The 12,246-nt window shown below is 35.8% G+C and overlaps 1 protein-coding gene and 1 pseudogene across 1 annotated transcript; both read left to right on the top strand.

Annotated features, from left to right (window-relative positions):
- On the top strand, positions 1 to 4,191 carry LOC123918784 (annotated as a pseudogene).
- Positions 4,192 to 5,724: 1,533 nt separating this feature from the next.
- Positions 5,725 to 12,014, top strand: LOC123918783 (DNA replication licensing factor MCM3). Its single transcript, XM_045970931.1, has 17 exons — positions 5,725 to 5,889; positions 5,971 to 6,080; positions 6,167 to 6,375; positions 7,522 to 7,652; positions 7,734 to 7,972; positions 8,053 to 8,289; positions 8,422 to 8,576; positions 8,658 to 8,866; positions 8,983 to 9,148; positions 9,225 to 9,427; positions 9,636 to 9,695; positions 9,778 to 9,867; positions 10,392 to 10,564; positions 10,840 to 10,914; positions 11,018 to 11,159; positions 11,402 to 11,505; positions 11,664 to 12,014. Exons 1-16 carry the CDS (start codon positions 5,824 to 5,826, stop codon positions 11,459 to 11,461), a joined length of 2,325 nt encoding a protein of 774 aa, XP_045826887.1. The 5' UTR covers positions 5,725 to 5,823; the 3' UTR covers positions 11,462 to 11,505; positions 11,664 to 12,014.
- Positions 12,015 to 12,246: the final 232 nt, after the last annotated feature.

The raw sequence follows: 12,246 nt of genomic DNA, 5'->3' as shown, positions 1-12,246 counted from the left end.
AATTTCGTGCAAAAAGATTGGTAGAAACAAGAAACTATAGTCTCCATTAAATAGCATGATGAATTGATGACAAATTATCAAAACAAACACAACACTTATTAGTTGTTGTTGTTGCACAACACATTCATTCATTCAACTTCGTTCTCTCCGTCATTTCATCAAACACTAACAATGCAATCACTTCAGATTCAACAACTAACCTTCAACCCTTCGTCCTTCACCACTCGAACCACTCCGCAAAAAATCTACCAATGCCGCCACCGCCGCCAAACCCAAATCCTCTAAAAGATTCACCCGTTGTCTCCGCCTCAGTCACCACCACTGCTCCTCAAAGACAGAAGGATCCTAAGAAACGTGTTGTGATTACTGGAATGGGTCTTGCTTCTGTATTTGGTAACGATGTTGATGGTTACTATGAGAAGCTTCTTGCTGGTGAGAGTGGGATCACATCAATTGATAGATTTGATGCTTCTAAGTTTCCGACTCGGTTTGCTGGTCAGATCCGTGGGTTTAGCTCTGAAGGTTACATCGATGGGAAGAATGACCGGAGACTCGATGATTGTCTCCGGTACTGCATTGTCGCCGGGAAGAAAGCACTTGAACATGCTAACCTCGGCGGCGAAAATCTCTCCAAGGTTTATCTCTTAGATCTGCATTTGATTTATCTGAATTGAACCTTAATTATTAGAATTAACATGCGTTTTGATGCTAATTGGATTTTAGTAATTGGATTTTGAATAAATTTTGAATTATGTTTCAGATTGATAAGGAGCGTGCTGGTGTTTTGGTTGGGTCTGGAATGGGGTGGTTTAACAGTGTTTTCTGAGGGAGTTAAGAATTTGATTGAGAAAGGACATAGAAAGATTAACACCTTTTTTTATTCCTTATGCAATTACGAATATGGGTTCGGCTTTGCTTGGGATTGATTTGGGTTTCATGGGTCCAAATTATTCAATTTCAACTGCTTGTGCTACTTCGAAATTATTGTTTTTTTTATGCTGCTGCCCAATCACATTTCGTATGGGGTAGAGGCGGATTTAATGATAGCAGGTGGGACTGAAGCTGCTATTATTCCTATTGGTTTGGGGGGTTTTGTTGCTTGCAGGGCACTTTCTCAGAGAAATGATGACCCTAGAACTGCTTCTAGGCCTTGGGACAAAGATCGTGATGGTTTTGTTATGGGTGAAGGTTCTGGAGTTTTTGGTAAGGATTCATTTCTCTCGAATTTAATGTTTTCAAGGTGTTGTTTTTTATATGTTGGTTAACTTAATTGACCAATATAAAACTTTCCATGATTGAGTAAAATTCAATAACAATTGCAATGATTGCTTTCTAAGACGATGTAGTATTTGTAAGACTATCAAGAACCCTGTAATAAATAACACAGTCTTTTCCTTTGTACTTGTTGTTCCAAAAAAGAATGATTCTAAACCTTGTTTCATTAAGTGGTTATGTTGTGCGTGTCCTTTTTTTGGGTTCTCTACAAGATATATTTCTATATCATAAAGAGAATACTATAATTTAACAGGTGTTGGAAAGCTTGGAACATGCTATGAAACGAGGTGCACCTATCATTGCTGAATACTTGGGAGGGTGCTGTTAACTGCGATGCCTATCACATGACTGATCCAAGATCTGATGGACTTGGTGTGTCCACATGCATCCAGAGCAGTCTTGTAGATGCCGGTGTGTCACCTGAGGAGGTACTGTTTTATTGTTTATACCAGGCTTCCACTTTTTTGTTACTAACTTTATCCGTATAAAGGGTTTTTGGTCTCTCTTTTTCCATTCATTTCTGTTTGTTCGCATTCATACTGGATATGTGTTTTCAATATTTTTGGTACATGATACAATAGGGGATGACATGGCATGTATTAAAAATAGTAAACATCTCTGTAAAGCTCTTGCCATGTAGTTATTATTTCATGTAAGTCTACAAGATTTTCTATTGCTGAGTTATGGATAAATAGATGTGAAGATGTTGGATTTTTTATAGATATCCAAATTCCCCTGATGCTTGAAAATTATCCATGTGAAGCTGTATGCACACGTGGTTTAGGTGTGATGAGTTCTGGTGAAGCACAAAATGTAATAGCTCCAGTGAACTTATTCCTGTTATAGCTCAGAAAAGAATGAAGCTATATGCAGAAAAGAAAAGGAGGGAAATCGTTATCAAGTTGGTGAAGCACAAAGTCGTTTATTGAAGAAATGAGAAATCGGTCCTTGCTTCTGCTGTCAGTCTGCCACTACCCAGCAGCATAACCAGATGAGATCTTAAGTATCATGACTATTGACTAACATAGATGGTACTTTGAGAAACTCCTGTTATTTAACCAATATGAAAAATTTTCTTGATTTGCAGCACCTCGAGGGACAAGGTGAAACTGCATGGTGTTAGTATTCTTAGGTAACCACCCATAAAGTGGGTATGCTGCAAGAATTGACAGCTCACTCAAATAATACCAGCATCGAGGATAAAGCACAATTGCTTGCACGTGTGGCAGGGTGTATGGGAAATGGGTAGAATTCTTTGGACAGAGTTGGATCATAAATGGGAGGAGGGGAAAGAGAAAAGGCAAGAAAGATATGACCTGTGAAAGAATTGGAGAGACCCAGGCTTACCAAATTCCTTCGGCTAGTTGTATTCCATTTACTGTTTTCTTTGTGTAGTCTCTGGTCCAGTATCCATTAGTATGTTTGCAAGAAGTCAGAATGAATTAGAAATGCTGTGCGATTAGAACATTATAAAAACATCTATTGCTTGTAAGGGTCCAATTTGCTGCCTCCTCTTCAAATTATGAGTTTATACCCAGTTACTCGCTCATTCATCAGATCAAACAGAGGGGGGTTAAGCTGCTAACGGAAATAAGAGAAAAGACAATTTATGAGGCCATTGCTGCATATTGATTTTGTCAGTTCTAGAAATTGGTCTTAACATTGAATTAGTTTTCTGTTTATGCCATTGCTGCATGTTTAATTGTCAGTTCTAGAAGTTAGTCTTAATGTCTGATTAATTGTTTAATTTATATTGTGTTACTGATTAATGCATACCATGACTTAGCAAAGTGAAACATGTGTCATTTGCTTCTTTTCAGGTCAACTACATAAATGCACATGCAACTTCCACCCTTGCTGGTGACTTGGCAGAGATTAATGCCATCAAAAAGGTTTTCAAGAACACTTCTGGCATCAAAATTAATGCCACCAAGGTATTATCGTGTCACTTGCTTTTATTTGCTGTTGAAAGCTTTCTGTCTTCTAAATCATAGAAGGTTATATTTGATTAATTCACTGGCCATTAACCAATGGATATGTTCTTCTGTAATATCAGTCTATGATAGGACACTGCCTTGGTGCAGCTGGGGGTTTGGAAGCTATTGCCACAGTGAAAGCCATAACAACAGGATGGGTGCATCCATCAATCAATCAATTTGTACGTTTACTTAATTCTTTGTTTTTCAGGATTAGAATTGTTGTGTCTTTGTTAGAATCAACTGAAAGCACGGGCTTTCATTATTGGTAGATAAACTGTTAGTCCCCCATCTTATACATAATCATTCTGTTTGCCTTGGTCTTGAGTGCAGAATCCAGAACCTGCAGTTGATTTTGATACAGTGCCAAATGTCAAGCAGCAGCATGAAATTAACGTTGGTAAGATTCTAAATAATTCAACGACCAGTGCATTTTTCATTTTCACATGATAAAGACCGTAATTTGGACTGCTAACTAACTGACAATTTTTTCCAGGCATTTCCAATTCTTTTGGATTTGGTGGACACAACTCTGTCGTAGCCTTTTCCGCATTCAGGCCCTGATTTCCAAGCTTGTCTTAAGGCACCGATTTCCAAACTTGTCTCCACTTCATGTAGAACATCGAATCTAAATTAATTGAAATTTTGTTCTCTCTACATCATTGAGGCTATTTATTTTATGAGTTCTTACTATATAAAAGCTGTAGTCCTGTAATTGTTAATTTTATGCTAATTGTGAACAGGCAGTTAGCTCTAAGATTATTTGCTGTAGAACTTTTTAAATGTAGCAGGAAGGTTTCATTGGTTCGAAGTTATACAGCCAGCGGATAGAAAGTGTCATAAGAGCTTATTTAAGCATTCTTCCTTGTTAAGTAAAGATATTTATTAGCATGTATTCATCATACTTCTTGTTATTGAATCCTTGTTGGTTATATTTGAATCAGTTCATAGCCTTTTTGGATACGTGATGAGATATTGGATACACTAATATATGGTTCAAATGAGATTAGCTGTGGAGGACTTATGAGAACAAAAATAATAACAATTTGATAGGCTGTTTCGGGTAGTGTTTTATATAATATAGTTTATCATTTTTTTCTTCTAATTTTATCCTTATTATTTTAATTTCAAAAATTTTAAAAAAATATTAATTCAAAATAAATTTTCATCGTTCCATATTTATCGGCTAGTTCAACAATTTAATTTTACCAAATATTATAAATTTAATTTGATAGTTTATCCGATATAAATTCATCTAATATAAATTAGTTTATAAGTTATCCACCATTTTATTGTAATACAATATTATGTTTAAAATTTAGAGTCTAGTGGACATGCACAACAGTTAAGCTAGTTTTAGATGGATATAAGAAACATTGTCATTGTCATATAAGAGTAATTCAAGTTGGTAGCTATTAATGATATTATTTGAGAGGATGTAGACCAAACCTCAAATTTTCTATCTTTACACTTATAGTGTGTGAATTTAACCATTAAACGAAAAAAAAAAAAACAAGAAACATTGTTTTGCTATGTTTTTTCATTCTTATAATTGTGCTTTAAAATTGTTTGCTTTAAGTAACAAAATATTGATAGATGTTATTATATGAGAAAGGATCCAGAGTTTTTTATTTATTTATTATTATTATTAATAGTAATAAGGATGAACTAACTAATTAAACGAGGTGTAGAACCATTAGTGCATGTAGAAAATTATAATTAGGAGTGACTAAAACCGGAGAGAAAGGTGCATCAAATCATTTTTTTCCTAATAAATCTACACATGAGTTGGCTTCTCTAAAACAATGTTGAATACTGGCAAACTAATCTTGAAAATATAGTAAATTAAGAACCTCTTCTAAAAGAGGTATAAGAGATGGTGGTAGAACGATTGAGGACAATAGTTGTAACAAAAGTAGAATATGTTTTAAAAAATAACACGATAAATGTGAAGATTACGAGCAATACACATAGAATGAAGCAAACTTCACATCTCAGCCCCTTGAGAATTATAGCGACCGATATTACAATAAAAACCTTGGATAAGGCCACCTTTAGCATCTTTAAGTAATCCGCCACAAGCTGAGAAACAATTTCTTTTGCTATGAGCTCCAACAAAATTAAACTTAAGGGTACTTTTAGGAGGTGGCTCCCATTTGATATGCATTATGGAAATAGAGAAATAGAGCTATCAAATTTCCATAGAGCAATTTCTTAACTAACAAAAATGTCGTTAGGTCGGACGGTGTGATCAAAGTTCAAACCCAAACTTCACATGTATTTGAGTTTTTAATAACTTATCAATTTGTAAACAAATTACCAACTGCATAAACCGGTCACACTAGAAGCATAAACCGGACCAGTCACACTGGACCAAAAACCGGACCGGTCACACTGGACCAAACCTTACTCCCGCCACAACGCAAATCCATTTCCCGCCAAAAACAATACCCTAACTCTAAAAAGTCACTACAACCGCAACACTTTCTCTATCTTCCTCCTTCGCCACTCTCTCTCTCTCTCTCTCTCTCTCTCTCTCTCTCACACACACACACACACAGAAGCTCCGAAAATGGATTTGAGCGAAGAAGTTAGACAAGCTCACAAGCGAGAATTCGCCGATTTCCTCGATCAAGATGTAACGATTCTTCATTTCTCTCTTAATTTCACTTTTTTCTCTTCTTCATTTCTAATCATTTCAATTTTTTTGTTGATTTAGATCGGAAAAGGCATATACATGGACGAAATCAAAGCTCTAATCAACCACAAGCGTCACCGCCTCATCGTCAACATCTCCGATCTCCACAACTTCCGCGATTTGGGTAACAGGTTCGCAACCGCTTTAATTTCATTTTGTACATTGCACGTGCTCAGTCTTCAGTGTTTGAATTCTATGAGATTTTTGTGTTTTTCAGAATCCTGAGAAATCCAAGTGAGTATATGCAATCATTTTGTGATGCGGTAACCGATGCTGCTCGTGCTATTGATCCTAAGTATTTGAAGGAAGGGGAACAAGTTCTCGTGGGATTTGAAGGTCCTTTTGTTTCTCGCCGAGTTACGCCGAGGGATCTTCTTTCTGAATTCATAGGTTCTATGGTTTGTGTTGAGGGCATTATCACCAAATGTAAGTAAAACTATTTTAATTTTCGCATATAGTTAGTATGATTCAATGCTGTTAATTTTTCATGAAAAATGGGTTTGAAGAAACTGACTTTTGATTCCTAGGGTTTATCTGGAACTTGTCTGTATAATTAAACAGTGTTTTATCCAATTGCTCCTTGTTAAGGTTTAATTAGTAGGTTGGATGATACTTTTTCGGTTCCAATCGCTCTTTACAGTGAAGTTGCTGGGATTTGTGGGTTTTTCTGTTCTAGGGTTTTAGCTTTACCTTTTGTTGTGGTCATTTGTTAATGATGTTGAACTGTATTGTTAACAATAACTAATGTTAAACTTTATACTTTTTGAAACAGTATTGATTTTAAGTGTAATATATTATACAGAATAACATTCAAAGATTATCCAAATCCTAATTTACAAAACAGTACGGACAAGAGTATTGAATTTTAAGTGTTTTATAGAAAATCTTTCATGTTTTGAAAATATATCCCCCAAATTTTAGCTATCAAACATGAAAACATGATAAACTTGTTATACAAATATAAATAGGATTGACTATTGAGTACTAAAGTGCCTATAATATCAATCGTTTCCAAAAAGTTTGGTAGGTAAATATTTGCTTATACGGACAAGAGTATTTAATTTAAGTTTTTAACAGAAAATCTTTCAATCTTTTATAGTCTTTCATGTTTTGAAAATGTATCTCCCAAATTTTAGTTATCAAACATGAAAACACAATAAACTTGTTATACAGATATAAGTAGGGTTGAGTACTAAATTGCCTATAATATTAATCATTTTCCCAAAATTTGGTAGGTGAATATTGCTTATACTTACCTGTTATGGGTGATTCTTTTGTTTCCATTCAGTTTTGGGTCTAATTTTTATTTTAATGGGTCCGATGGTGGCATGTTATGCATTTTGCTAGAGGATAACTGTAATATAAAGGTCATTTTCTTGTTAAAAAGCATGTAATCTCTTTTTTTAAGCTGCAATTTGTGTTATCTTTCGGTAGCTTGTCCTGTTTTCTCTTTCCTTTCTGTCTCATACAGATTATAATTATGAACACAATTCAAATTCAAAATATTCTACAACTGTGAATAAATGCTCTGTTCAAGCATGCTGGAATCTAACCTATTATTTTCATTTATAGGTTCTCTCGTAAGGCCAAAGGTTGTTAAAAGTGTTCATTTTTGCCCCACCACTGGCAACTTCACTAGCCGTGATTATCGAGATATTACATCTAATTTGGGTTTGCCCACAGGGTCTGTTTATCCCACAAGGGTAATCTCAAGATCCTTGATTTCTAGCATTATTTTTATCATTACCAAAGGATAACATTTACTGACTAAGTGTTTGTTGTAGGATGAAACTGGCAATTTACTTGTGACCGAGTATGGATTGTGCAAATACAAGGATCATCAAACCTTGTCCATGCAGGAAGTTCCTGAAAATTCTGCGCCTGGTCAGCTCCCAAGAACAGTGGATGTCATAGCAGAGGATGATCTTGTTGATTCTTGCAAGCCTGGAGATCGTGTGGCTATTGTCGGGATATATAAGGCTCTTCCAGGAAAAAGCAAAGGCAGTGTGAATGGTGTATTCAGGTAGCTTCAGAAAATAGACTGAACAATTCCTTTGCTCTTGCTTTATTGAATAGAAACTTGATTGATTAATGTGCATGCAGGACTGTGCTCATAGCCAACAATGTATCTCTTCTCAACAAAGAGGCTAATGCTCCAATCTACAGCCCTGAAGACCTTAAAAACATTAAAAAGATAGCTGAAAGAGAGGATACATTTGATCTTCTTGGTAATTCACTTGCACCTTCTATACATGGACATTCTTGGATAAAGAAAGCAGTGATGTTATTGATGCTTGGTGGAGTGGAGAAGAACTTAAAGAATGGCACTCATTTAAGAGGGTTAGTGCTTTCTCCTTGTATCCTTTTGTTTTGTTGGAAGATGGTATTATTGAAGTAGAACACATTCTTTGGGATTTATTTCTCTTACTGTTGTTTATGGAAGTTTTTAATACTGGCCTGCTTTTTTTTTAGTGACATTAACATGATGATGGTTGGTGATCCATCTGTTGCCAAGTCTCAACTCTTGAGAGCAATCATGAATATTGCCCCCTTGGCAATATCAACTACCGGTCGGGGTTCTTCTGGTGTTGGTTTGACCGCAGCAGTTACTTCAGATCAAGAAACAGGTAAAACATACTTCAAGGGCAATACATAATTCTCTCATGACATTTGTCGTCTAAAGAAAAATTGTAATTTCTTTCTGTCAGGAGAAAGAAGGCTAGAAGCTGGGGCAATGGTTCTTGCTGACAGAGGTGTTGTCTGCATTGATGAATTTGACAAAATGAATGACCAAGATCGTGTAGCTATACATGAAGTTATGGAACAGCAGACTGTAACTATTGCTAAAGCTGGGATCCATGCATCACTTAATGCTCGTTGCAGTGTGGTGGCAGCTGCAAATCCCATATATGGAACTGTAAGTGGCATTCTGCTATTTGCAGTTCTTTTTTAACAACATAATTTACCAATATTCTACTGTACCTGTAACTCTTTCGAACATGACTTGGTGGCTTTTGTCATTTGATTCTACAGTATGATCGTTCACTTACTCCAACTAAAAATATTGGACTCCCAGACTCTTTGCTTTCTCGATTTGATCTCTTGTTTATCGTGTTGGATCAAATGGATCCTGATATTGATCGCCAAATATCAGAGCACGTCCTTCGTATGCATCGATTTCGTTCTGCTATTGATGGAGGTATATAAGCAGTTTTCAGAAAATGTTGAAACATGCATTCACTAGAGAATTCAAATTGATGTACTTGCCAATACAGGTGAGGCAGCACATGATGGGAGTGCACGATATGGAAGAGAAGAGGAAGCTGATACTGAATCATCTGTCTTTGTCAAATATAACAGAATGCTACATGGAAAGAAAACTGATAGAGGTCGCAAACGCGATACACTTACAATTAAGTTTCTTAAAAAGTATATCCATTATGCTAAGCATAGGATTCAACCTGACCTGACTGATGAGGTGCTGTTACTAATAGAAATATCATTCTTTTCTTGATTTATAGTGATTTTCCTCTAATATATTACAATTTATCCACTGTAAGGAACTTTTGGGTCGCTATATCGTTTTACGATTGCCACACCTGTGGATGGTTCTTATGAAGTCTGATTTTCTAAATGATGTTTATGCTTTTGTTCCAATTCCTTATATCAATTAAATTTTTCGACAGGCATCTGACCAGATTGCCACAGCATATGCTGAGCTCAGAAATGCAAATTCAAATGCAAAGGTTAGTATTAGGAAAGCTTATAGAAGCATATCAATAGTTATACATATTCTTTTTTTATTGATATCTTGCTGGATTTATGCAGACTGGAGGAACACTTCCAATAACTGCCAGAACTTTAGAAACCATAATACGTCTCTCAACTGCTCATGCCAAATTGAAGTTGAGCAGAAAGGTACTGTACTTGGAGTCTATCTTTCAGATATTTCTAATATACTAATATCATTATTTGTGATACATGTCCGTTTTGACACCAATCATAACATGTGCAGAGGCCATACCATATTAACCTCAATCTTTTTAGTTACATTTGGATGTTTTGATACACTTCCAGAGTTTCTTATGGGGCTCAACATTTTGAAGCCCAAATGTGGTTTACCACTTTAGTTGTTTGGATGGTAAATTTTTGGCGCTAAATACTAATGATGTATTAACATCACTTTCGGCCAGAATAATGGTTGTACTGTCAAATCCCCAAAAATTACTTTTTGGCAAATTTTTACACTTGCAAAATTATTTTTTGTAAAATACTTAAATAGACGTTGAACCTCAAATATGCATTCGGCACCCCTGTTGGCTACATTTTGTTTCTTGTAATGATAGCTACTCTACTTATGCGTTGAACCTAGTGGAAGTACTATAACTGCTTGTGATTGTGTCCAGCACTCTTTGTGATTGAATTTCCACCTGTCTTGCCAGGTTTCAAAGTCTGATGTTGATGCTGCTTTGAGGATTCTTAATTTTGCAATATATCATACAGAACTGACAGAAATGGATGAGCGTGAAGAAGAGAGGGAAAGAGAACTGGAGAGGAAACGTAAGGCTGACGGTGAAAATAATGGTCCTGATCGTGCTTCTAAAAGTAAAAGAGAGTAAGTGATGGTTGGTTTATACTATCTACGGGGAAGCTAAATATACATGTCACAAGCATCTTTATATCTTAATTGCTACCATGTTTTGCATGCGAAAAATTCATTTATTTCCCTTGTTCTATCCAGAAGCTAAATAAATTAAAATCCTTTACAATAATGCATAAGGACTATGATACATTGATACCATGTTAATATTGAGGTTTTAGTTGTCCTGATTTCTTAAATTTGTTTGGGCCATTATTGAACTCTGCCTGTTTTGTTTTTCTTTTTACTAGCTCGACATCAGATGCCATGGAAATTGACGATGCCTCAGCAGCCCCCCAACCTGCTGTTGGTCTCACTCCTGAAAGGTCTTTCAACTGCCAATCTTATGACTCCTATAACTTTGTTTTCTTATATTGAAATATCTTCTCTACCTGTTTCGGATGTAAACTATTTTCCTTCGTCATGCAGAATCGAAGCATTCAATACCCTATTTGGTCAGCATATGCGTGCCAATCGCCTGGATCTCATATCTATTACAGATATAGAGGATGTTATCAATAGAGGGGCTGGTTCCACTTACAGCTCGGCAGATATATTGGTCCTGTTAGAGGTACATCTTCTGAGGTGTTTCCTAATGGATTCCTTCAACATTTACTACAGTAATGTCAGGGAATATTAAATAAATAGGCACATTCGTATCTCATACATATTCATTGAATAATCATAATGTCCTGTTATACAGTTTCCCCTTTGTTTCTCTCTTTAGCACTGTCTTTATAATAATGAATATGTGGTGTCCTGTTCTCGCCACAAACTCCAGTTACATTGTCTTGTCTTTTTTTGAAATTTCAGAAATTGCAAGAAGACAATAGATTGATGATAGTTGATGGAATGGTGCATATGGTATCATAAATGCAAGATCAAGTGCACAATATCTCAAACAAAGATTCTGGGAGGTATGCAGTTTTATTATTTGACTTTTATTTTTCTCTGTGGAGAGATGTATTATGTATGTACAATTCATTTGTTGCTTGTGTCAGTTACATCTCTATGAGAAATGATGGGATGAGTTGTATTTGATGTTTGCTAAATTTCCAAACTAAACTTATTGCAGGGAGCAGATTTTGCTGCTAGGGTGGCAAACAGTCTACATTGCGCTAGGAGACTTGACAAAAGCTTTCACTTTTCAGAGTTAATTTGTTTACTTGCTGCCAGAGAGCTATCTGCTAATACCTCAACAAGGACATAACCAATGTGATGGTGTTGGCATATTCATAACTGAGTTATTTAGGTCATAAGAAACTTTGTAATCCCCTCTTAAAAGTGTTTTTAGTTGTCTATAAATGGCACTCCCTATCTTTATACATTTCAGTGCTGCTAACTGCCATGTATTCATGTGTAAACAACTCTTCAATTGAACTCTTTTGGATATGTTTTACACAATGAACCTAAATGTTTCCCTCGACCCTCATCTGCGAGGTTGTGCATTTTTCTTGCCACACACTAGTTATCGGTTGATGGCCGTGTGTTGCAGTGTTTGCAATATTTTTTGTTAGCCATAAATTGGGGTCAAGCATAAGTATAACCAGTTTCTTAACAACAATAGGATATGGGAGATCAATTACTTTTTCATAAAATGAGATGCACGTAACACAGGCAATGTCTCTGATCAATATTTAAAAAATTACTGCAAAGAA

The sequence above is a fragment of the Trifolium pratense genome, linkage group LG3 (assembly GCF_020283565.1).
Source record: "Trifolium pratense cultivar HEN17-A07 linkage group LG3, ARS_RC_1.1, whole genome shotgun sequence".
Classification (NCBI taxonomy): domain Eukaryota; kingdom Viridiplantae; phylum Streptophyta; class Magnoliopsida; order Fabales; family Fabaceae; genus Trifolium; species Trifolium pratense.
Note: the sequence above shows the minus strand (reverse complement) of the source record. Positions and strands in the feature narration are given on the sequence as shown.

Bases quoted from the DNA above. Each gene is read 5' to 3' on its own strand.
- LOC123918783 (XM_045970931.1), top strand. From the start codon at position 5,824: ATGGATTTGAGCGAAGAAGTTAGACAAGCTCACAAGCGAGAATTCGCC. The intron at 7,973-8,052 runs GTAGCTTCAGAA...ATGTGCATGCAG, and splicing joins AGTGTGAATGGTGTATTCAG to GACTGTGCTCATAGCCAACA. The intron at 10,915-11,017 runs GTCTTTCAACTG...TTCGTCATGCAG, and splicing joins GTTGGTCTCACTCCTGAAAG to AATCGAAGCATTCAATACCC.